General features: G+C 57.5%; 1 protein-coding gene across 1 annotated transcript; it reads right to left on the bottom strand.

Annotated features, from left to right (window-relative positions):
- Positions 1-494: 494 nt before the first annotated feature.
- On the bottom strand, positions 495-8,926 carry PDIA3 (protein disulfide isomerase family A member 3; the record flags this gene model as incomplete). The annotated part of the gene is made up of 13 exons (XM_082004998.1): positions 495-614; positions 905-962; positions 1,497-1,576; positions 2,310-2,438; positions 3,330-3,438; positions 3,973-4,155; positions 4,702-4,827; positions 5,294-5,410; positions 5,877-6,006; positions 6,930-7,037; positions 7,516-7,633; positions 8,573-8,651; positions 8,769-8,926. 13 exons carry the CDS (start codon positions 8,924-8,926, stop codon positions 495-497), a joined length of 1,515 nt encoding a protein of 504 aa, XP_081861124.1.
- Between the last annotated feature and the right edge of the window lie 16,199 nt (positions 8,927-25,125).

Here is a 25,125-nt window from a genome sequence, read left to right as displayed (position 1 = left end):
CAGCACATCGGGACAGTTGCTGCTACTACGGTCTGGAAAGACTCTCATTAGCCAAAAGAGAACAGGCTAAAGGCTGAGGTTAAGATCTAGAAACACACTTCTAAAGGTTCGCTGAAGGAAACTAGACTCGCAGTAGGAAGTTGCTGCCTACAAAGAGCAGGATGCTGGTGATAGGTTCGACAGGTCTCCATTGGACAGGGACACTTGGTCTTAAGGGGGTCATTTTATTGTTTCACTTCTCCAAATGTACAAAAAAAATTAGAAAATAACCCTACCCCCCACCCCCTCCCAAACCACAAAACAAACCAGTCTGGGGAGCCCCACAACAGTGCAGCTAAGAGACGGCAGGAAATTAAAACAGAACTAGATACAGCAGCTGGGTCCCCTCAGCCCACATGGTCACTGGCTCTCCACAACCCAGAACTGGCCCCAGTCTGCCCAGTGCTTCCCCAATTCACACAGAGCTCATCCTCACAAGATGGTGAGTGGGTACTTTACAAATCCTCCTTCACCTTCTTCTTGGATTTCTTGGTTTTATCTTCCTCCTGCAGCACGGGAGTGTTGGTTGCCTCCCGCTTCAAGTAGCTAATGAAGTCACTCACTTCTCTGCCACCCTGCAGAAAGCACAAGACAGTAAGGCAGTGCCTGTACTCCCCGTGGGCTTCCCCTTGGCTGGGAGGGGGAGTTCAGGTGCCAGGCCAGACCAACGTGACTGCAAGCAGAGCTCTCCCCCGTGGGTCTGCAGCACACAGGCAAACATTCCCAGCAGGTACCACCAGGTGAGTTCCCAGGGTAACTACTGGGACAGCGTGCCACCTGCAACTCCAGAGAGGCTTGGCATTATTTAGACACCTGGATGCTACTTCACTTCTTTACAAAGCAGTGAGAGCAGTAAAATACTCACCTCATACTTCTTTGGACTTTGCTTCTTGCCAGCTGGAGCAAAATAGATGGTGGGGAAGCTATGGAGAAAGGAGAGACATCCGAGCTCCTAACGTGCTTTTTTCAGACCAGCAGGCTAGCCCTCCAAGGGACTTGCACCCTGCATTCCTCTGGTTTAACACAGTAACTGCTTCAGCAGCTCTTATGCCAGCAGGTGTGGCCTCCAAAAGCCTGGCCATGTCCACAGAGTTGGCTGAGCTCAACTATGTCCAAGTTTGCTAGCTAAACTGTTTTCAGAAAAGCAAGCCCAGCATTGTTTTTATGCTGCCAAGAACAGAATCACAGCAGATGCCAAAGCAGCAAGTCAGGGCTCCAGGCATAGCCAGGACACCAGAATCCCAGAGAAGCAAGGCAGATGAATGTCTTTTGTATTCACTCTTTTCTTCACTGTAAGCAAATGCCTAGCAATCGCATGCCAATTGCCCCCACCCATCCTCCCCATGAGACTCTTTCAGCTCTTCTGTTGTGGTTGCTGGTCAGAGACAGAAGCCTGAACTCACCCATTGGTGTTCATGCAGTTCATACATGGTGATGTAACAACAGTTAAGACCTACCCTCTGACTTCATATGGAGAAGGCACATCGTTGGCTGTAGCATCCATTTTGGCAATGATGATATTGGGGTCTTTACTGAGCTGTGGGTAGAAAGAGCTTATTAGTAATCAATCCATAGTAATTAACACCAGAAACTCACTGGTCAACATCATCTAAGATACTGATGTCAGAGCACAGTGCACACAGTATGCTAAAAGGTGAGCAAATTTCTTCTGAGCTGTTTTCTTCTGCACAGGGGCACAGGGAACAGAGTCCCTCTTCGGCCAGCTGTAACCAGCACACCTCTACTAGTAATACCTGCTGAATTGGTCTCGTATATCTTCTGTTGGATGCTTAGTCTAGAGCAACTGCTTACTTTCCATCTTAGAAAGCGAGCTGTGAGGATATGCAGTGCTCAGGAAGGAGAGGTGCCTGACAGCCAAATAGCAAAATGCTGGTCAAATCTGGGAGAACAGATTTATTTACTCCACTCATGAAAGTGTGCAGGGTAGTGTTATCCTTCATGAGATGGAAGACTACAATCAGGTAGAGGGAAAAGACCCAAAAAGGAACTTCACCAGTTAAGGCTAGTCACTGAATCAGGGAATATTTATGTGCCACAGCAAAGGGTGCAGGCTAAACCTACTAGTGTGGTTGCTACCACGCTCCAGATCCCGCTCATTAACTTTGCATTCACAGGAGATGCCAAAACTCATAGTCCTCAGGCAGGCACAATTATGCTCTGTTATCATAAAGGCTGGACAGACAGAACCTGCAGGATTGTTTAGTGCTGCAAAATTCTAGTTTGCATCTGCAACAGAGTCTCAGACCTACCTTCTCCCCCAATTCTTTGTATTTGGGCTCCAGATTCTTGCAATGGCCACACCAGGGTGCATAAAACTCTATCAGGACATCTTTGTCATCTGCATTAACGATTTCATCAAAGTTCTCAGCAACCACCACCTGATAATGTTTGATTGGACAAGTTAGTTTTTTCTCAGTCAAGAGTGAGGATGTAACATGACATGCTCCACACACTTTGCCCAAGAAAACCTGGCCCCCCCATAGTAAGCAGTAAGTCATGCTGCACTTAAACAGCAAGCAGCAAAATGACCAAATACGCAACTCTTCACCAAGCTGTAACATCCTGAACTTGCAGGTGGAAACTTGTCATAAGGTACCAGCTCTACCTGCAAGTGAGGTTTGCATCTTGTGTCCTCACAGGAGTAGGAAAAATGATTTATTTTTAATGCCAGCAAGTTCCAAGCTGAGGAATCAGTTTAGCAAGACTGGCTGAGGCCATCCCCATCCACACATAAACAAGCAATGACTTCCACTCCCTTACAAGGCCCTCATCATAAAGCCAGGCCATGGAATGCTTTCATTCCAGGCAGAATTTACTGGGAGGGATGAAAGGTAGGAGTTATACCACCCCCAGCGGTGATGAAATGAACACATAACTCATTAGAAATAGTGCAGTCATGACCAACTTGAAAGCTACGCCACGAGGGAGCACAAGCCAGGACAGCAGCCTTTTGCATAATGCCTGTAAGTCTGGATGATCCTGCACTTGTAGAGCACATCACTGGTGTGCTCAAGCAGCAGTTACTACGCTGACAGAACAGAATGGAATCTGCAATTCCATTGAAACTGCAAGCTGAATTTCTCCCTTGACTCAAAACTGCAATATGAGGGAGTGAATTCTTCTTCCATCTATCACAGCAGAAGCTTCTCAAGATGCCACAACACAGCACTCGCAGCATGGGATACTGGCATATGACTAGAAGCTGCTGCTGAACAGTGTCTCTTCATCCACTGGCAGGAGCTGCTGCATACGCTCGATACAGCACTCACCTTCACAGGGCCATCATTGCTTTCAGGGACAGGCTCCGATTTCAGATATTTTTTCAAGTTTCCATCGAAGTAATCTTTCAGGAATCTCTCCAGAGCCTTTCCATCACGACTGAAAGTGAAGTGACGTTTTACAGCGATCACCACACATACAGGATGAGAGGAATACTTTCAAGGCTGATTTAAGCTCCTTCCACCCACAGAACAGATGCCACCTGCATCTTCCAGAGCACTAGTCTGGGGCTGGCTTATAAGACCCCCAACAAGTGCAAAGATGTCCTTAAGAGTTTTGACAAGAGGCTGGATGCACACCGCATTCTATGTTTTAGGCCTTCCAACACGCTTAAGTTTCTTTTCTCAAAAAGAAGGGTACAACTATTTCCTCTGCCCTTTAATGCATGTTAGTTCCTAGCCAGACACTTAAATATTTCAATTAAACTCTCTAGTTTTTATAACAGGAGGGGCTGCAAGCTCTCTAGAGGGCAGAAAAAAACACGTGTAGGAACCATTTTGACACAGCGATCACTTCTTCTGGCTGGAACATCCAGCCTTCCTGTTTCCTCCAAGCTAAAGTACAATCTGGTCACAGACCACCAGACCCAAGTCTATCAAGTGAGAAGCAACACTGTTAAGTTCAAAAACTTACGAAAATTCTTCCTGCATGACGTATTTATCTCCTTTAGCAGTTCTGATAGCAACAACCGGAGCCTCACCCACGCTGCTGTCTAGACCAAACTCCGAAAGCTCATGGCCAAAGGTTTTCCGACTAGCAACAGCAAAAGATAGTTTGTGGCCAGCATCCAAGAACTTCTTTGCAATCATCATAACTCTGGAGGAAAAAAAACCAAACAAAAACCACACAACATAAAACATGATTCCTTGGAACATTATCTTCCGCATGACATAATGCTGTTCAAGTTGAAGTACACACTGGACAAGGAATTCAGTGGCACGTATTCTGCATAGGTAAGTCCTATAGAGACGGTGTTGAGAAGCAGAGGAGTAAGCCTGTGTCTACTGTGAATTGAGGCCTGTGCAAAATGTTTCATCCTCCACACCTGTCAGCATGACCACCAGGGTCTCAGGCACTGAGGAATACAAAGCATAGAATCCCAGACAAGTTTGTGTTTAAGGTCTAAGGACTACAGGTCCAAAAGCAAGCAGGTGGGGTTTCAAAGGATACACATATTGCATGCTTTAGGCTCTGCAGACAGCAGCCACCCCAATAGTTCCAGTTAGAAACTCAGCTGGAAGCTTTCCAGGAGAGAAAATTCACATATGAACAATAGGAGAAGCTTTGTAAACTGAGTTATGGAACAGCACCCAATGCAGGGAACAAGTGAGAGAAGCCGATTTAACCCCCGCCGCTGTGTACCTGTTGCGCCAGTAGTTGGAGCCCTTTGCATTCTTCTCATAGTCCACATCATAGTATGCCACCAACAAGTCCTTCCCCTGGATCAAGTCTTTGTTGTCTTCAGTCATGTGTGGGCAGATGCCAAAGCTATCAATGAGACAGATATTAGCAGCTTCAGTTTCATGGCCCAGAACCCATCACCTCCCAGGAATGGGCTTGATGCAGCACACTCATTTCTCACCCAAGAATGTTAAATGCCAGTAATCAATAAGACCTAAGGAAGAAATGCTTTCCTTGTTCATGTATCATGTTATTCTAAGTTAAATCTTCATCTCCAGCCATGTCAGTGGCTGTATCTGACCTGAATAAGGCCAAACCTGGCATACTTCTCAGGAAGTTCAGTTTTTAAACAGAAGTGTGGTTGTTAGAGTATGGAGAGTAAATGACAAGATTTCCAGAAAAAAGGTGGTCCCCAAAGGAGACACTGCAGGCCAGACAGCTCTTTTGGACACTAAGCACGAAATGGCAGCAATGCCAGTTACAGAAAACAAGTTGTCAGGGCCAAATCCAACTGGGGCCAGTCTATCATGTTTTCTGGCGAGGAATCACTCACATGTTCTCTTGGAGGAATTTCTTGATCTTTCCACTGGTGATTTTGTCTTCTGTGTACTTGATGGAGCTGTCCTCAAACTTGTTTGTCAGGCGTGGAGGACGGAATAAGACTATACCTCTGAGGGAAAGCATTAATTACTTTAAAGTGTCTCTGGGTTTCCAAGGATGGCAGCTGTGTTCTTAACCACAGTCCCCAGTGGCTATCCCCATTCACAGTTCATAGCTTCAGCAAGACTGTCTAGTTTCTTGGTGGCACTACTGCATTAGATCTACCTGTCAGACCATTCTCCATTATTCAGACAGGCTGCAATGAGAAACAAAAACACCTCACTACAACAATGGGGAAGCAAAACACCTCTGTTGAGGTACCTCCCACCCAGAGGCAGACACTAACCCTCCAGAGCCTCCAACCACTTGTACCTTTCTATCTCAACTCCAAAGACATAAAAAAAGATATGCCACTGGCAGCTGGGGAAGAAACAAGACCTTAAGCTATGTTAACGATTCACTTTCTAAACAACTGGAATCCATGAATTTTTTACAGAAGTCTCAATAACAAGAAATCCTTGTATTAAACAACTTACTCTCCATCTTCCTCATACTTCTGCACCAGCTGGTCCTCACTGGTGTGTGCAAAACGGTAGTTATCTCTCAGGTTGTTGGCAGCTTTCATGAATTCTGAATAAGCATCACCAGATGCATCTCCAAAGAAGCCTGCAGCAGAAAGACAGATGGTGACCCCAAACCAACTCAGCAGCAGTCACTGTGCAGCCCTCATAATTTATCTCTACAATGCACTGAAAGATCACTTCTGAATCAAGTATGCCAATGCATGCTCAGGCCTTCATCTTTGACAGCTTCTCTCCCATTTTTATTGGAACCTTTCTGTATTCCATCCCTTCCACCAGCAGAAAGTTACTCAAGAGTCTGCCCAGCTTAGTCACTCAGCCAAAAGACAGTTGTCCTCTGAGCACTAAGATACCATTTCTAACCACATGACACTACTAGTGATATCAACTACCAATGATACTTAAATAAGTTTAGGAATGCTGATCAATACTCATCCAGTTACACTTGTAAGATGGCACCTGATCTGCACAAAGGAAAGCTGCTATTGCCACTTGTAAACTGTGATCAAATCATATGATGTTGACAGCCTACCAGTACCATGAGATAGCATCCAAATGTACTTTCTAGCAATCCAAAGCTACCTGTTGTCAGCCAGACAAAAGAGCAACAAGCTTTAAAAAAGATATGCTATGGTGCCAGGAGGTCTGAAAGACACTAAAAAAAAAATAACAGGGGAAAAAAGAAAGAGTTGGAAGGAATCCTCAGAGATCATAGAGTCCAACCTCCTGCTCAAAGCAGGACCAGCTTCAAAGTCAGATCAGGTTGCTCAGAGCTTTGTCCAACTGAGTTTTGAAAAATCTCCCAGACTGAATGTTTCGAAATCCCTCTGGGCACATGTTCCAGTGCTTTACTGTTCTCATTATGAAAAAGTTTTTTCCTCACGTCCAGCTGGAATTTCTCTTGCTACAGCTTGTGATACTGCTTCTTATCCTTTCACAGTATATTCCCCAAGACATCTCTCAGCACTAAGTGTCCACTCATTTCAGTGCTGCACTGAACCTACTCACCCACCACAGAAGCATCTTTATCACCGATGAATTTCTCAAAATCAGCCACAGAATTGAGAGCCACTGAAGCAGGTCCTGCCTGTTTCTTGAGATGACTGACAATCCCATCTTAGAAGAAAAGTTAAATGATTAAAGGGATCAACACAAAGTTCCACAACACATTCTTCAAGCTTCCTAAAACAAAAAATTGTTTCTGCAGAATCCATACACCTCTCCCATACAAGAAATATGATGTGAATCGGGAAAGCTATCACCAGGTTCACAGAGCAACCTTCTAGCATTCTCCAGCTACTGGACATCAAGGGTACTAGGAGTTAAAGATAATGTGGAAACCTTCACCTTTAAAAGAGAGCTTTAAGGGATACTAAACATCCGGGGCTCTGCCAGCACAAAGAGTTCTGGAAAGGGCAAGGCGGGGGGGGGGTGGGGGGTGTGGGGGTGTGTGTGTGTAGGTAGGTAGGTAGGTAGGTGGGAACCTTCTTTATATCCCTCAACACATGTAACACCCCCGACACAAGTCTATTATATGTGGGTCTGCCTACCAGCACCATACTGGCAAGCCAGATGCTGGCCGACAAGCTCTTACCTGCTGTCCTGGGCCCATCGTAGGTTCCTGCCTCTTCTCCATCGCGAAAAATTTTTAACGTGGGATATCCACTGACTCCATACTTATTACAGGTGTTTGAGTTTGCTGTACAGTCAACCTAAAGAAAGAGACACATCGCTACTCGGTGACCTAGCCACCTGTACCCACAAAAGAAAGTGGCTTTGCTGTTGCCCATATTATCACATATACAGATAATGCCTAGAGAGTCTGAAAGCTCTTGGGTGTCTTTAACCAAGGCTGGGTTCCTTTCACAAGAAGTGTAAGGATCCACAAAACATTTACAAGACCAAAATCTGGAGAGTTGAGACTGGGGAAGGAGGTAGCATGGGTTTAATGACTGGCCCAGAAACATATTTGAGGAAATACTGTTAAGATTAAGTACTGCAAGTTTGGCCAGACTGCACACAGAAAAATACTAGAAAGTGTAGATTCTTGTAATCAGTGACAGGCTTAACAGGAATCAGCTGTTCTCAGCACCTTATCAGTCCTAAAGTTCCTACGGTGCCTGAAGAAAACAGGCTGACCTCAACTGACAAGGAAGCCATGGTGTCAGAAGTCCGTACTGCTTCTCAGAAAGTAAGAGGAAGATCCTGATTTGAGAAAAACATACAAGTTTTCTGGTGGAAAAGAACGCTCTTGGACAGCAACCCTTACTTTGTAAGTCAAGGGACACCACCATGAACTACAGTACTACGCTAGTCCTCAAACTGATTACACAGCTCAAAGGCGGCTTCTTCCTCCCCGTTTGGGCGAGCCCTCTTTTACACACTAGTACACACCCATTTTATGCTCAGCACACCATCTGAGTGGCAGCAGCCCTCACCGGGTTCAGCTTCCAGATCGTTCCCTGGCATCTAAATCTTCAGAGAGACGAAGCCTGTCAGTGCTCTAAGGAGCCTCGAAAAGGCCCAACACACACACAGGCAGCCGTCGTTAGCAGACTGCAACAGCAAAGGTTTTATTTGACCAAAGTCTATCCATAAGCCACCCACGGACAGTACCGCCCCTGGGCAGAGCTGGTGCAGCAAACCCTCACCTTCACGAGTGGCACGATCCCCTTCAGCCTGGTCGCTGCCGACTCGTACTCCGGCGCCAGCCGTTTGCAGTGCCCGCACCTGGGAGGACGGGGGGGTTAGCCCGGCCTGGAGCGCCCCGGCCCGCCCCCGCCCCCCCGGCGCTCCGCAGGCCGCCGCTCCGCCGCTGCCGCCCGCCCCAGGCGGCCCCTCACTCACCAGGGCGCGAAGAACTCCACGAGCACCAGCCCCGGGCGCTCAGCCAGGCCGCTCTCGAAGTCGGCATCACTGAGCTCCACCACATCGGAGGCGCGGGCGGCGAGGGCGAGGAGCGGGAGCAGCAGCAGTACGGCGGGTAACGGCCGCGGCGCGGACATGGCAGGCGGAGCGGCGCTGAGCTCCCTCCTCGGCGGCGGCGGCGGCTGAACAGGCACCGGGGGCCGAACAGGCACCGGGGGCCGCAGACCGGAAGTCCCGCCTCTCCAGCCGGATCTGCCGTGTGGCAGCTCTCCGTTGGGCGCCGTGCCGCACGTCAACGCCAGCCCCGGCCAATGGGCTGCCTGCACGGGTGGGCGGGGCCGGCTGCAGCGACCGCGCGCCTCCGTTTCCCGGCTGCCGGGTCTCGGCGCCGAGGGAGCGGTGGGACCGGCGCCTTCGGGTTCCACCGGGTTGGGCCGGGCCGAGCGCCGACAGCTCCCGCGGTGGCTCGGCTCGGCCGTGCTGGGCCGCGCCGCGCTCAGGGCTCGGCATTGTCCCTGAAACACGGCGTTGCCCTGGGCTCCCGCCCGGCTCCGTCCCAGCTCCGACTTCCGCCGCAGCGGCCAGCTCTGTCCCGCCAAGTGCGGGGCCTGCTCCTGCCGGGCCTGGGTGCCGTGGCTGCAGGCGCGGAGTCCCTGGGAGCTGCACGCTGCTGAAATGATGGTCAGTCTCCGAAGGATTTCATTCCTTTAATCGCTCTGTGTTAAAACCCTGCCGTGGCCACCGTGTCTGCAAAGCACACCGCTAGTCTGGAGGTAACGCAAGCCCATGACGTTGAGGGCATTGCTTCAGCCTGCAACACCGCACGGGCCGGCAGCCAGCAGCGCAGCACCCAGCACATCCACGGTGAGGGCTGTAGGACGTGCCACAGCTCTGCTCCCGCACGCACCCGTGTATGCTGACCCCCAGCCCCCGCAGGGGCACCGCTCCTGCATTGTGGAGAAGAGCGGCATTCCCCTGGCTTCCAGCACTTCTGTGCCCCTAACCAAACTTGGGATCCGGTTTCTCCCACTTAATCACATCAGTCTGTGTTGGCAACTTTCGCTGCTTGGCTGCACGGTCAGAAATACCCTCTTTGCTGTTCAGGATACCTGCTGAAGTGCTTGGTGTCACTGGCCAGCTCTCGGGAGGCAGACCCTGCTTCCACGTCACTGCCACCATGCCCTGGTAGCGCCACAGTCCTGTACTATTCCCGTACGAGGAATACAACTGAAGAGCTACATAGATCTGCCTGCTGTTAATGATCTCATTTGTGGTAATACATACAACAGTTCCAAATCTGTGCTACCACATGCTTTCTCCAAAAGTACAGGAGAAATTACAGTTCTCCAAACACTCACTAGGGAGAGTACTTCAAACTGCAGGGATGAAAAAAAAATATCTTCCCTGTTACAGAGACAAAATAATCACCTGGGGGTTTTTTGTGGTTTTTTTTTTTTCCTTACAGAAATTGCTAATAAAGGATCCAAAACCAGATCCAGCTAGCAAAAGTTTAGGAAGGCAGAGCAAAGAAGAATGAAGTAGGAAATATTTGATGAGCTCAGGGTGTCCTGAGAAATGCAGAGGGTGATTTAGGAACAAAGGACAGAAAACAAGGGGACAGTGGTGCCAAGTACACAGCACTGCAGGGATGCACAGCAGTGACACTGGAGCTGATGGCATGCTGGCATCGGGTGGAAGAGGACCTGCAGTGTGACCCAGCTGGTTACAGAAATGGAAAGAAATGCAAGAGCAGGTCCCACATGTAACAAACCAGCTCAGGCTATGGAGAGAAGACTGCTCCTTCATAACTGCTCATGCTGCCTTCTTCCCCCTCACAAGAGCATTGTTGCACTCCCACACCTGGACTTTGGAACACCTCCCACTGGAGATGCCCAGCAGCGCCCTGCCACCACTGCAAAGCAGGAGCTGAGCTGCTGAGCTGCTAAGCGTGGAAGGGAACAGCTGCCCAGTGGTGGCCCATCAGATCTGTGCAAGTGGGGCTTGCAGCACCATCAGTATCACAGCACAGAGCCTGTGCACACTATTTTGTTTGAGAATGGTCTAGTTACTGCCAGAGGGATCAGGAATTCTCGAGTTTGAATTCAGCAATGTAATGTCAAGAATACTGGGACTGACAGACCCACGGCACCCTGATGCAGGCATTGGGGTGTGGGCAACACAAAGTGGGAGCTTTGGGGACCCACTGTCTGACATGAAAGCAAAGACCCCAGAGAGATGAGGCTGCCCACTGGAATGCGGCCGTCATTGGCCAGTTCATGTGAAGCAGCTCCATGGATGAATCTTGCTGCAGATCAAGTCCTCAGGTGCAGATGAGCCCCTGCCCAGCCCCGCTGCTCCCCGGTGCCTGGGAGCAGGGAATGCCAGCATTGCTTGGCACCGCATCGATGGCAGTGCCACCTTCCTCCATGATGGCCCAGATCGGGTGGGAGGAGCAGCTCCCCCAGCTCCCTCTGTTCCGGGCTGTGAGGTCACCCTGATCTGGTTGCTGGGCCAGGAACCTCTGCACGTGGCAGTGGTGAGGAGAAGCGTCCCCAACCATGGATCATCGGGTAGGGCTCAACTGGGCATGTCCGGCACAGGCACGCTGCACCTGGCTACCTTTTCTCTCTGGATTAGAGCACAGAGTATGCTGGCAGAGACAAAAGATGCTCCCAGGGAAGCTACTTCCCCTCGCTGAGACCATTTGCTCCAAGGGGGTTTGGACCTTCTGCCAGAGGGGTCTCCTCCAGGACCCAGGATAAGCAATGCCCCAACACAGCATTATGGATTTCCTTGGTAACCAGCTGCCTGTCTGCCAGGCTGGCAGTGAGTGGGCAGCACTTTCCACCCTGCTGCCTGCCTCTGCATCACTCCTCAAGGACATGGGGAGAGGTTGTGTGAGACTCGGCTGAGCAGGAAAAGGCAGCAGCAGTCAGCAAACAGCTTCCAGGAGTGCGGAGATGACTCCCCTCACCCCAGGCACCATTTTCTCCTCAAGAAAGCAAGGCTTTGGGCAATGATCTAGCCATTTGGGGCCCTTAGGTATGCTCAGCTCCTGCACTTCGCCAACAGCAGCTTTACGTCTTCTCTGTGGTGGGAGTGAAAGGGGCAGAATAGAATCCATCCCCTCCCACAGCTCTGCTTGTGTTGCTGCAGCATGGCAAGTCAGCCCAGTCTGAAATTTTTTTGCAGTTGTGGCCATTCTCTGCTCAGGTGTCACCTAGAGCAGGAGGTGGTGGCACGGTTATTCTCCTGCATCTGGTAATTTGGCAAACAGGAGCTGGAGTGTATGCAGGATGCAATAGTGTCCACTTCCAAAGTACTCTCCCAGTCCATGCTTCGGCATTCTTTGCTGTTGGTACCACTGCAGAAGAGAACCTCTTAATATTCCTGCACATCTCAGCTTAGCAGCCAGTTGTAGGCTTGGCTGCGCCTGCACACAGAACAGGGTGAACAAGGTAGCTGGGGAAGAAGTGCCTTGGATGGGACAGGGGCACCTGGACTCCCAGGTCCTGCTGCCACCTCTGCTGTGTCATCCTAGGGCAGTTGCTGAAGCCTATACATGACTAGATTTAAGGCATGTTCACAACCCAGCCTGATCCTAGTGGGGTGTTGTTGCATGTGCTAGCTCAGCATCAATACCCTGCTAAGGAAATTGGAGCACAGCCTCCTATACTGTCCAGCAAAGTTGGCTTTTTTCCCTCTTCATGCTGCAGTGACCCATCTGCTTCTGTTTGGAGGGTGCTGCCTGGACAGATCTTGTTCAGTGCCCTCCAGCTGCACGGCTTCCCACCCCTGCTGGGCAGAGGAGAAAGCAGAGTCTCTCAGGAGCTGCTTGATCTCTACACAGACCCCCGGAAGCAGAGGAAGGTGGTGCTCATTGCTTACCACCAGCTGGTCTGTTTCAACATCAGCCGCAGCAAGACCCCCATCATGCCAAACACCTGTACCGCTGAATCGAGGTCTGCAGGGGCTGCTAGCCTTTCCTCCTCCCATCGATATCCTGGTTCCTGCACTGTATCCTCCACAGGCAGCCTGATGACAGCAGGCTTGCAGGAGCATCTGCCACGCAGCAGCAGCAACACTGGCAGTGGGACACAGGCTCACTCCCAGGCACGGGGGAGGCTGAGCTCTGGGAATGGGGTGGATCAGACTGGCTTTCTGCCAGCACACAGGCTCCGTGTACTGGCAGTCTGGACAGTCTTTGTCCAGGGTGGGATGAGCAGGGACTGTAAGAACGAATTAGTGCAGAAGGGCTGAAACACTGGGGCCTAAGCTCTCCTGGGACTTCTTTCTCAGATGGGCAACTGTTCCCCAACAGCTTTTGATGGTGGCCACTTCACAGCTTTTCCAGTGCTTTAGGTGCCACTTATCAAAGGCAGAACTCTGTTGCCAATGTACCAAAATGAGGACCAAGCTTGTCCTGAAACCCAAGGTCCATGGAGCAGTGCATCCACAGTACACAGTGCCCCTCTCGGTCCCCTTTGCGAGTGCATCTGCCCGTGGAGTTTGACAGGCAATGAGTCAGTGTCCTGCGTTTTTCTCAATGATGAAACTCAACCAGTGTGTACATAAAAAGCATCTTCTTCCTGATGATCCCGAACACCCTTATCCTGATGATCAACAGCAGTGAGCATGAAAAGCCTCTCGTCCCTGCTGCACAGAGCCAGCCTGACCCCGCTGCTGCTCCAGGATCTGCCTGGGCTGAGCACTCCCCATGTTAGGAGGGCTTGCTGCATCCCGTGACACACCACGGCAGCAGGCTTAGGGCTGCTGCCAAGGGACACTCTGTGTGGTAGTTTTGCAGGACATGCCCACAAGAGCCAGCGCTAGTGATCATATTCAAGTTAAGGGTTAATTTCAGATGGCTGCCTTCCCTGGCCACAGCCAGCACAAAGCGGCAGCCTTTCCTCATGCTGTGTCCCATCCCATCCTCCCCAGGACCTCTTGTCCCCAACTAGCCTTTGCCCTCAAATCTCAGCCTCTGAGCGCTGCCTCCCATCACAGCCAGTCTGGCAGCTCAGCTGGACACTGGGGGACAGTATTCCGTACTGCCATTTCCATTTCATTAGTTTCTCCTTTGAGCAGCATGCTCCTGCCCTCACCCTGTAACCTGGTTCCTCTTGCTGACTGCTGAGTTTCAGCAACTGTCCCCTGTGCCCTCCAGAGCTGATGAACGAGACCAACGTTCACCAGGTGTTCGCCACTGTCATGGAGGCAGTCATCTGGGCCATTTCCAGCATTTTTGTCATCGATATTGCACGGAACTGGCTGGTCAGCTTCAGAGGCTACTGGAAAAAAATGCATGGAATGTCTGCGACTTCATTGTCACCTTTGTGGTAAGGGGCCCTGGAAGAGCCCCAGGGCAGTGCTGTGCGGGGACAGAGCTGGCACCAGCTCCCTGCCCCAGAGCCGGGGTAAAACATGGGGGTTCCTCCTCACCCTGTGAGTCCCACAGCCAGGCTCTGGCTGCTCTGGTCAGCAAGGAGCCTGCTGCGCATGCAGGGCTGCTCCAGCTGGTGCTGTGCTCTCCTGCCAGCTTGGCTGAGGGCTCTTCTGCCCATCTTCCTCTCTGAGCCTGCCCCAGTACCCACCTTCAGAGCCACCACCCTGTAAGAGGTCCTTTCCTTGGTGCAGAAGACAGGAGGCTGGGTCCACGGGGCTGCCCGGGACCAAAGCTAGATAGCAGGGATGGCCGTGGAGTGGATGCCTGAGGGTCTAGGTCTGATGCGTGGCTGCTGGACAGCTGGTGCAGGCCCTTCGTGCTCAGTCCCCTGGCCAGGGGCCGTGATTGCAGGCCAGGGCTGCCGCCTTCCCTGTGCTGCTGCCTTCCCATGGGACAGGCATGGGGCAGAGGGCTGCCTGGGCCAGGCTGCCTGCTGGGAGGCCACATGCCATTTCCCTGCTGCAGTCTTTTGTCCCCCGAGATCCCATACTTGTTCCACATGGTGGAGGAGTCTGTCTTCAGGAGGGTTCACGGTATCTTCCATGTCCTGCACTCCCTGAAGCTCTTCTGCAAGTTCTGGCATATCCAGATGATCCTCATGTCCATAGCAAGAGCCCTGAAGGTGGACCTGGCACCCGGCAGTGGGGTACTGCAGCAGTAGGAAAGCACTGCTCTGCCACCTCTCCACTGCACAGCTTCCCCTTCCACAGCTCAGCTCTGACCAGTGGTCCTGACTGCACCCTGCCCTTTACCCACTGCTGCCTGTTTGCTGCCCTACCCTCAGCTCTTCCCAGAGCTCAGTGCTCCCGGCTGAGTCCCAGCACTCAGGATGAGCTGCTGCCCCATGCAGCAGCACCCCATGTCCTGCCCCTCCTGACAGCCCTGCCTCTACCCACCAGGCCATGACCTATATCCTTCTGTTCCTGCTCATTTTCTTCTACATCTTTGCTATCTCCAGGATCATCTTCTTTGAGGACTACACCCACTCAACACTACGCAGATCAAATCTACAAGGACTAATTCAGGTACAGAACCTTGGATACGCCTCCACGCTGCAGCGTGCCTTCTCGCTGGCTGCCCCGGGCTCCTGCTGCTGCCCTCTCCTGCCCAGCTGGAACTCTTGGCACAACTGGGGCTGTGATGCTGGTACCAGGCACTGGCACCACCCAGGTGCTGCACACCTCGGCCCTCTCCTCAGCAGTATGTGGGGAGGGAAGGTTGCTGCCGCAGCTTGGTCTGCTGAAAGCGCTGCCCAGAGCGCTGCTATGCATGCAGGCACCAGTGGGTGCAGGCAGAGCAAGGCTGGGGGAGGGAGAGCAGCCCTGCAGGGCTGAGGGGAAAGCCCTACATCTTCCTCTGCTGACTCATTCTCCAGCTTCCATCAGGAAGACAGCCTCCAGCACCTACGAGATCTCTGCTGTCCCGCTGGTCTGGTGGAGCCCTGCTACACCTCACAGACCCTGGGCAGGAGCGCATGACTGTCATATCCTGAATGCCCGCACGGGACGCGGGTGCCGCAGGCTGTGTGGCCCAGAGCCAGGCACGCTGCGGGTCGCCAGGCTCTGCAGAGACTGTGCTTCACCCTGCCCCACCTGGTAGGGTGATGCATGGGATGGGATAGCTGATGGATGGGAGCACACAGAGGCCACACGTGACAGAGCCATTTTCTTTTTTCTTCTTGCAGTAGCTTTACCGATGCCGTGATGACTGTCTTAATTCTCTTCACCATGGACCAGTGGTTTAATCTGCTTCAGGAAACTTGGAAGGTCCCCAGTTTGAGCAAGTTCATCAGCAGAACCTACATCATTCTTTGGCTGCTGACCATGTCCTTCCTCTTCAAGAACATCATTGTGGCCATCATGGGTTAGCACTGAGCCAGGGCCAGCCATTGGCCTCCTTCTGCAGAGCCCTCCCAGAGAGCCCACAGCATGCTTTTTTGTCCAAACACCAGCAAGGCAAGGCCTGTCCCTGCTCCCTTGTGGGGTAGCACTTGGCTCCTGACAGCGGGGTGGTTGCTGCCTTCCACCACAGTGAGCACTGAGAGCTCCAGTGGGACATGAGCTGAACAAAAAGCAAGAGCATTGAAAGGGGAGCAGAGTCTGTGCCCCAATCTCTTGCTCACTTTGAATCAAGATCTCTCACAAATGTGAGCCTGGAAGCCAGTGCCCAGCTGTGGTTTCTCTCCCCATGTTCAGAGCTAGGAAGAGCTCCCTGGGAAGAGCTCCCAATTCCAGCTGCCAGCAAAGCTCGTCAGTGACGTTTTCCCGGCTGAGGCCGGTGAGTGTCGTGAGCCGCAGAGCCCCGTGCCCTGAGTGAGAGGAGCCTGGGCAGGCCTCGGTAACGGGGCGTCGGGCCGGGCTTGCGCCACGTGCCGGCAGGAGTCTGCGGCACGGCAAAGCGGCGGCCCGATTGCGGGGCGGGTTGTGCGGCCTGGGCCCGGCACGCAGGCAGTGCCCCGCAGCGGCACCTCCACGGAGACCTGCAAACCTGACCGAGAGCCAGGCGGCAGCAGGGGCGGCCTGGCCCCGGGACTCCCTCCTCCGCCACCCGGAGCTGCCGGAGCGGCTGCAGCACAACCTGGCGGAGCGCCGCGGGCGGCAGGACCGGCTCGGGACTAGGACCGGGACCATCGCCTGGGAAGAGCTGTACGACCTCCCGGGAGCCCCCCGCCTGCTGCCTTCAGTTAAATGGGCACCGCCAGCCCGGAGCCTGCCCGCCGCTTGTCCCGTTACTCCGCGCCGACGCGCCCCGGTGCCGGCAGGGGGCGCCGCCGATCGCTCCGGGACCGCCGCCGCCGCGGGGCCAGGGAGCATGGGGGGTGCCGTCCCGCTCCGGTCAGCCCCGCGGGGACCCAGCGCGGGATCTGCTTCCGCAGCCGGCCCAGCCAGCCCAGCTGCCCCCGCCGGGTTCCCGGCATCAGTGATGCAAGAGCTTGGCACCGTCTGCAGGGACGGTGGAGGGGCTGGAGGCCGCGGGGGCCCTGCCGGCGAGCAGGGCTGCCTCGACCCCGCGGGGCGCCCGGGGGGGCGCGGACGAGCTCTCCAGCCTCCGGCCCGGGGCTGCCGTGCGAGCCGCGGGGGCCGGTGCGGCCGCTCCTCCCGCTGCCGGGCAGCCGGCGCCGGGCCGCGCTCCTCGGGCCACCCCGTAGGCTGTGGGGCCGCGCCGACGGGGGGCCGGTCCCTGTGCCCCGGCCGCCCTGGGAGCTGCCGCCGGGCCGGGGCGGAGGAGTGGGGCGCGAGCCCTGGCCCGTGCGGACCGCTCCGCAGCAGCGCGCTGGGGCCGCGGGACGCCCTGCTGCGGGCGGCAGCGCGGGCGCTGGGGGTCCCGCGCACCGACAGCGACGGCGGCTGCTCAGGTGAGCGGCGCCGCCCGCCCCCGCTGCCCGGTGCCGCTTGTCCCGCCGGCGCCTGATGGCCGCCCTCCCCCCAGGGACGCTGCCGCAGCTGCTGCTCTGGTGAGTCGGGCCGCCGCACGGCCCCGCCGCTCTCGAGGAGCTCGGCGCCGCCCCGCAGGTGTCTGGGGCCGCCCGAGGCTCGGGCTCGGGGCGAGTGGGGTGCGGGCCGGGGCTGGAGGAGCTCGCCGCAGGGCCGGCCCGGCAGCACAGCGGGAGCGGACGCTCCCGGGGGCGGGCGGGGCGGGATGGGACAGGCCATGGGCCGTGCTGGGCGCCCTGGCCGTGGGGTGGGATGGGAGGGGACGGGCAGCACTGGCACCTGGGCCGCAGGCAAGGGCTTCCTCCGGGGCAGGCAGGGCTGCAGTGGGCAGCTAAGTCGGAGAGTGGTGCTGGGGTTGCCCCGGCCAGCGCAACTGCTGATTTGGTCTCTGCCCTCCAGGGGCTTCCACCACAACCTCAGCTGGGATGCCCGGGGCCTGGGCTTCATGCCTGGGGTGCTCCCCACCCCCACTCCCCAGCTGCCTCCAGCCTGTCCCCTGGGTAGCCCCTGCCATGCCCGTGGGTCAGCCCTCGCTCCTGCCCCCTGTTCTGGAGGCTGTGTGCAATGACAGCATCCCCGGTCTGCCGGGCATCTCCAACTTCACCATCTACCTCTACTGCAACCTCTTCGACCCCAGGGGGACCTGGGGGCTGCCTGCTCCAATGCAGCCTGGTACCTCTCTGTGGGCAAGAGGGGCTCAGCCTGGGCCCAAGCCTGCCGGGAGCACTACCCTGCCCAGTTCAACAGCACCGTCTGCAGCAACACCTATTGAGGGAGACCCCCAGGGCCCAGCAGCTCCTGCTTGAGCAGCTCTGTGCCAACCCAGCCTGGGGTCTGGCGAGAGCCCAGCCCCCCAGCCATAGCACCTGCCCACTCGGTGCGTGCTGGGAGGATGCCTGGAGCTGCTTCCTGGGAAGCTGTGTGCTCTGGAGCACCCAGCTCTGTGGCAGCGAAAGCCGTGAATTGCTGCTCACCAACCTGCAGGCCTGGCTCCCCAGACACAGATGCCCAGCACCTCAGAGCCTGGGGATGCAGACCCCTGCTCGTCCGAGGGCTGGAGCCTATGGGCACAGGGGAATGCCAGCCTCTTGGACTTGTGCATGACTGCGAGTCCCAGCTGCTTCCAGGAGCTGGTGCCCTGGGGACGCTGCCTGCTGCAGCAGCTCTTGGCACTCCTGCCCCCCACGCTGGATGCTGCGGAGCTCTGCCTGGACCTGGACGCCTACCTGCTGGGGCTGGCCTTGCAGCTCCGGCGATGCTAGGAGGACACTCCAGGATGGGCCCCCCACGTGATCTACCTCCTGTGCCTGCTTGACCGCAGTCTGTCCCTCTCCGGATAAGAGGAGGCTGGGCAGGTGGCTGGGGAGCAGCTGAGGGAGGCCATCCTGCTCTCCAGCCTCCTGGACAACACCTCCTTCTGTGGCTTGCTCGGCGCAAACATGTCCACAGGCATCCTGCGAGCTGTTGGCCAGTACCTGGGGTGAGAGCACAGGGCCGTTGCTGAGCTGCTTTAGGGTGAGTTGGGCGGTGCTGGGGTGGCACGTGAGGGCCTCCCTGGGTGGGGGGGCAGCAGTTGCGGTGCCAGACCCTGAGACCCCTCCTGCCAGCTGCAGGGTCTGGCCACGGTGCGGGCCCCAGTCCCGAGGTCCCTGTCCAGTGCCAGCCATGGCGGGAGCAGGACTGGTGCATGTGCTCTGCTCAGCCACTGGTGGCTGGGAACAGCTGGTCCTGGCTTGGGGTGTCAGGGCTGCAGCTCAGGGCAAAGTCACCCCCCTTGCCCCTGAGTCAGCTGCCCTGCAGCAAGGCTGCCCCAGACCTGCTGTGGGGCACTGGTCAGTGAGCTCTGGGGGAAGGTCTGTGCCAGGACTGGGAGTGTAGTTCTGCTCCCTTCTGCAGGCTGTGCTCTGGGACATGCTTGAGGACAGTGAGGGTGCTCCCACCTTGGAGGTCCTGGTGCAGGTACTGCCTGCCCTGGCTGGGTTGGCTCCCAGCCCACCCAGGATCCTGCAGAGTGCAGGGCCTGCCTGTCCCCTTGTGCTCCTGTGGCCTGGGTCCCCCCAGTTCTCCCTCCCTGCCTCAGCCAGCTGTTCTGAGCTATGGCCTCCTCTCAGGAGTATCTGTAGATGCCAGAGGAGAGCTTCCAAGTGCTGCGGCTGGCGGCGGGGCCCTGAGGCTGTGCAGTGCTTCCTGGCCCTGCTGCACCGCTCCTGGCACTGGCTGCGGGGGCAGGTGGTTAGAGGGCTGGGACGGGGCAGGGTGTGCAGAGCCCATGTGCAGTGGTTGCCGAGCCTGTGTGATGAGGGGGAAGAGCCCGTGTGTGTGAGGGGTGCACAGCATGTGGGGGGTACAGCTCACACACAGGGGCTCCCACGTGTGAGGGGTTGCAGAGCCTGTGCATGGGGGGGGGCGGTGCAGAGCCCATGTGCAGGCGTTCAGGGCCTGTAACGACAGCATGTAAGCAGTGCTGCGTGCCTGGGCTGCCTGCATGCGTGGTGTGGCCAGCTCCGCCTGTGCCCTGCGTTGGCGTTGCCTGCAGAAACCTCAGTGCAGCCCCATGCTGCCCTCTCCCCTGCAGAGCCCCAGCCCAAGCAGGCCATGCAATAGCCATGCAGAAGGCCTTGAAGTGCCCTGGGTCCTGGGCTTCTGCAGGGCACGTGCTTGGTGATGGTCTCTGGGGTGGCCTTTGAGGTGGGTGCAGGCTTGGCGTGGGCCTGGGATGCCTGTCTGCAGCTGTGCCCCGGTGCTCTCTCCCCACAGCCTCGCTGCCCTGCGGACTCACAGTGCCCGCCTGATGCAGGGACAAAAGGCCACCTTTGCCAGGCGCCTGCTGCAGGTGCCCTTCCTTGAGGCTGTGCCCACATGGCCACTCAGCTTCTTCCGTGCCATCCTGCAGCTGCTGCCCCACTTGCTGCTGCACTGCTTCCTGCAGCTCACGCCCCAGCAGGTGGGATGCGAGCCCCGGGCCCCTGCGCGGGCTGCTCTGCCCAGCCAGCACACCCTCACCCCATGGCAGGCGGGGTCCCAACCCCTCAGCCAGTGAGCTGGTATGCCTGGACCCCTGCCCACAGCAGGCGGGGATCCCTGTGCCCCCAAGCTGGGAATCCCACCCTGCGCAACGCTGCACCCCTGATCCTGCACCCCCTTGGCTGGGAACCTACATGCCTTTCCTTGGCCCCTTACGCTGAACCCACAGCCCTGGCTGCGAGCCCCAAGTCTGGTCAGGAGGCCTGAGCCAAGTCTGCCCTTTAGCCTGCCCAGATCTGGGGGCTGGGGGACAGCTGCCAGCTGCTGCGGCTGGGGCTGGTGCAGGGCCGCCACGTAGCAGGCAGCCTGGTGAACAGGAGCCGTGCAGCTGGCCCCGAGCCAGGGCGCAGGTGAGCATGACGGGGGCTGCCAGTGCTGGCACAGCCGTGCCCCAAGCTGGGCTGGTGTGGGGCCTTGGTCCCACTGTGAAGGCCATGGCCTTGCTGCAGGGCGGGGCTGGGATGGGTGCTGGCAGGGCTGCTTGCTTACTAACAGGCTTTTTCTGTACAGGCTGGGGACCCTTGCCTGCTTCCTGAGCCTCGAGGAGCTGCAGGAACTGGCATGGCTGCAGGACCCCTGGAGGGCAGAGCCTGCTGGTGTGTGCAGCTGCAGGGACCCTACAGCAGCACCGGCAGGTGAGCCAGCCCTGCCCCGGAGGGATGCATGGGCTGTGCCAGGTCACCCCCAGCGGCACCTTGTGGATGGGCACCCTGCGGAGCTCGGCTCCCATGCCCTTGCTCTGCAGGGGACCCTGGCCACGACGTGCCGGCACAAGTAGGGGTGCCAGGGCAGCAGCTCCTGGTCAGCACATCAGCTCCACTTTTTCCCCTGCTGGCTCCTCCTGCGATGGGGAGTGGGACAAGCTGCCCACCAGCCCTGGGCTCCCAACCTCTCCTGCTCCACGTCAGCAGGTCATGCTCACCCTGGCAGACTTGCTGCGCTCCGCCAGCCTGGCCATGGTGAGCCCCGGCGAGGTGCCAGCATGGAGGGGCAACCTCCCTGAGATGGAAGTGGGCTTCCTGGAGGAACTGTCAGCTGCCCAGTTGACAGCCCTCCTGCCATGGCTGCAGCCGACACAGCTGACGCGTGCCCAGGTGAGTCCAGCGCAGTGCAGCGCAGCCACCCCTGTGGCTGTCCTGTCCTGGCCAGTGCCCCATCCTCGTGGCTGTGCCACCCCATCTGCACTCCCACCGCTGCAGCTGAGCAGTCCTTGCTGGTCCCCTGGGCCTTTCTGTCTGTGGGGTCTGTCCTGGCCCCTCCCTGTCCGCTTGCTGCTGCCCCAGGACTTGCTGAGCAGAGACATGGTGGAGCAGCTGCTGCAGAGCCAGTGGATCTGGGAGCAGAGTGAGCTGGGATGCCTCTGCCACCCCCTCAGCACACTGAGTAAGGGCCCTGGCCTGCAAGAAGTGCTGGTGGCCCCGCTGGTGGCAGCTGCTGGGCCAGGGGACTGAGGTGAGACACGCACTCCCCCCACAAACCCTGCATGGCCCCTGTCCCAGCTCGTACATGCCCTGTCCCTGGTGCCCTCCTGTGCCTTGCCCGCATACTTTGTGCCCCTGCTGCCCGGTGTCCCCTGTGCTGTCCCCTCTCTGGACCTGCCCTGTGTGCCCGGTGTCCCCATGCCATCAGCTCCCTGGCTGATGTGTCCCCATTGTGCACCTGGTGCTGCAGGGGACCTGGGGCTGGGGTCAGCCCACTCAGGCTGGCTCTGCAGCCCCCGTGCCCAGCTGTGCTGACGTGCGTGCCACATTCCCTGTGGCATGGAGTGCGGCCCAGCTGGCTGCCATGGCCCCCCAGCAGCTGGAGGGCTGTCTGGGGCTGCTCAGCCGGGACCCGGCACTGCACCCTGACCGGCTCTGGGTTGCCCTGGGCCAGGGCCGCCGGGTGAGGGAGGACATGTGGGGCCATGCTGGTAGGGGTGGTGGGGCTCTGCTGGGCTGGGTGGGCTGTGCTGATCCTGGGAGGGCAGGTGCTGGATGTGGGGAGCTGTGTTGGCCTGGGGGGTTGGCCCTGGGGGGGGCTGTGATGGCCTTGGGGGGCTGCCAGGGGGGTGCTGGCCTTGGCAAGCTGCCTGTGGGAGGGCTGTGCTGGCCTTGGGGGGGCTGTTCTGGCCTTGGTCTCTGTCTGTGGGCAGCTGTGCTGGCCTTGGGGGGCTGCCCATGGGGGGCCTGTGCTGGCACTGCTCAGTGGTGCTGGGGTGGGGGCTGCCAGCAGCTTGTGATGCTGCTGGTGCCACAGCTGTGGGGCAGTGCCTGGGCGCTGGAGCCAGCCCAGACCCTGCGCCTGTGCCAGCTGGCCACCGAGCTGGGCGAGCTGGAGCTGAGGGAGCTGCTGCTCCCCGACTGGGGGGTCCTCTCCACCCTGGGGGAGCTGGACGGCTGGTCACCCGAGCAGGTGAGGCCCTGGGGGCCAGGGTGTTGGGGGGTGGCTGGCCCCTGTGACGGGCTTTCCCCCAGATGCGGGCTGTTGTGTCCGCCTTCCTGCAGCAGCATGGGGTGAGTGCCTGGGACCTGGGGCTGCCCGAACTGGTGGCGCTGGGGCACCTGCTCTGCGGGCTGCTGGCGGCCGAGCTGCAGGGCCTGGGCAGCTGGGAGCTCAGGTGGGTATGCGCCCACGAGGACCGTGGGCCAAGAGTGGGGCAGGGGTGCTGTGCCCTGGCACATGGCCACCTGATGCTGCCTGCTCCTGGCAGCAAAGCTGCCCCTTTCCTGGGCTCACTGAGCCCACGCTGCACAGAGCAGCAGGCGGAGGTGCTGGCCACCCACCTGACCTCCAATCCTGTCTTCGGCCCAGCTGCTGCCTGGGGACCCAAAACCTTCACAGAATTTGGGACACTGGCAGGTGAGGGCTGCAATGGCGCCATGCCCCATTGGTTGCCGCTGCTTGCCCTGCCAGCGCCTGTGCCTGGGGATGGCATCCCGATCCTGTGCTCTGTGCCCCAGCTGGCCTCCCCAACATCATCCTCTCTGCACTGATCCCCGAGCAGATCTGGGTGCTCACGCTCAAGTTCTCAGTGAGTTCCCGGCATTCCCTCACCAGCATGCTTGGCCAGGGCATGCATGGCACCGTCTCCCTGCACGCAGGAGAGGAGGGATCCCTGGCTAGGTCCACATGGTGGGAGCCTCCCGTGCCAGGCGCTGAGGGACGGAGGTGTGAGGTGTGCTGGCTGCTCTGGGGAGCAGGCGCAGGGCCTCGCCGTGGCTGGCTTCTCTCTCCCTGCAGGTGGTTTTTGGCCCAGCTCGGCTGCGCACCCTCTCCAGTGCCCAGGCTGCGGCCGTCACCCTGGGGCAGTGCCAGTAGCTCAGCAGCGCCCAGCACCAAGCCCTGGCCAGTGCCCAGTACGAGGAAGAGGCTGCCCAGGACGTCCAAGGTGAGAGCAGCAGGGTGGCTTCTGTCCCCATGCAGCCCCCAGCCTACCTGCTGTGGGCAGGTCCCCTGCCTGCTTGCCCCTTGTCCCTGCTCTGCACCTCTGGGCTGAGCATGGGCACCCCGAGATGCCAGGAGGGCTCAGGTTGTGTGGGTTCGGCCCCTGGCGCCCGCAGCACTGCCCCACGGGGAGGCTGGCCCCACTGCCTGCCCAGCTCGTGCTCCTGCTCAGGCTGTGTCCCATCCCACCTCTGCCCAGACGAGACCTCCCTGCTGCTGCCCCTACCCTAAACCCAGGCCCTGAACAGCTGCTCTGGGTGCAGCAGCAGACTGTGCTGTCCATGCCCAGGGCTGTGTGTGCGTGTATGTGTGTGCATGCGTGCACATCTGCATGCGTGTAAAGCACTGTGCAGCGTCAGGAACGTGAGCCCCTCCACAGAGCGCTGGAGCTGGCACGCTCAGGTCTGACAGTGCTTTCTCTCCTGCAGGCAGGAGCGGAGCCGGGCCCCAGTCTGGCTTCACCTTGGCTCTACTCCTCTGCCTGCCCCACTGCTTTCTGTGAGCATCCCAGTAATAAATGTGTGGTGGGCACAAGCAATGAGCTCTGCTCCCTGCCTGCCTGCCTGCAGTGACACGTGGCCCCAGAGCAACTTCCCCTGCGGCTCCTGGCATCCTGCAGCAAGCTGCCCCCCAACCCCAGCTCCCTACCCATATGCAGTCCTTCTGGCCCCACATACCAGGGCAGCCCCAGTGGCCCCCCCAGGCCCATTCCCCAGGGCAGCAGTGGCTTAGGGAAATCCCTGGTAGGGCTGCTCAAGGCAGGTGCAGGGAGCCCAGACCTGGGTGGGTGCCTCTCTGCACGGGCACAGGGCGCTGGGGAGATCGGCTGGGTGGTGGGTGCTGGGGTGAGGAGGAAACCGAGCCACGGCTACAGCAGCGCACGTTTATGGGGTCTGGCCTGGCGTGTTGCGGGTAACAGGACTCAGCGACATGCTGGGCACAGAGATCACGTAAGCTATTGTGGGGGGAGCTGGGTCCCACGGGGATGGCGCTGCCTTGGACCAAC

The sequence above is a fragment of the Phaethon aethereus genome (genome assembly GCF_964289735.1).
Source record: "Phaethon aethereus genome assembly, chromosome: 12".
Lineage (NCBI taxonomy): Eukaryota > Metazoa > Chordata > Aves > Phaethontiformes > Phaethontidae > Phaethon > Phaethon aethereus.
Note: the sequence above shows the minus strand (reverse complement) of the source record. Positions and strands in the feature narration are given on the sequence as shown.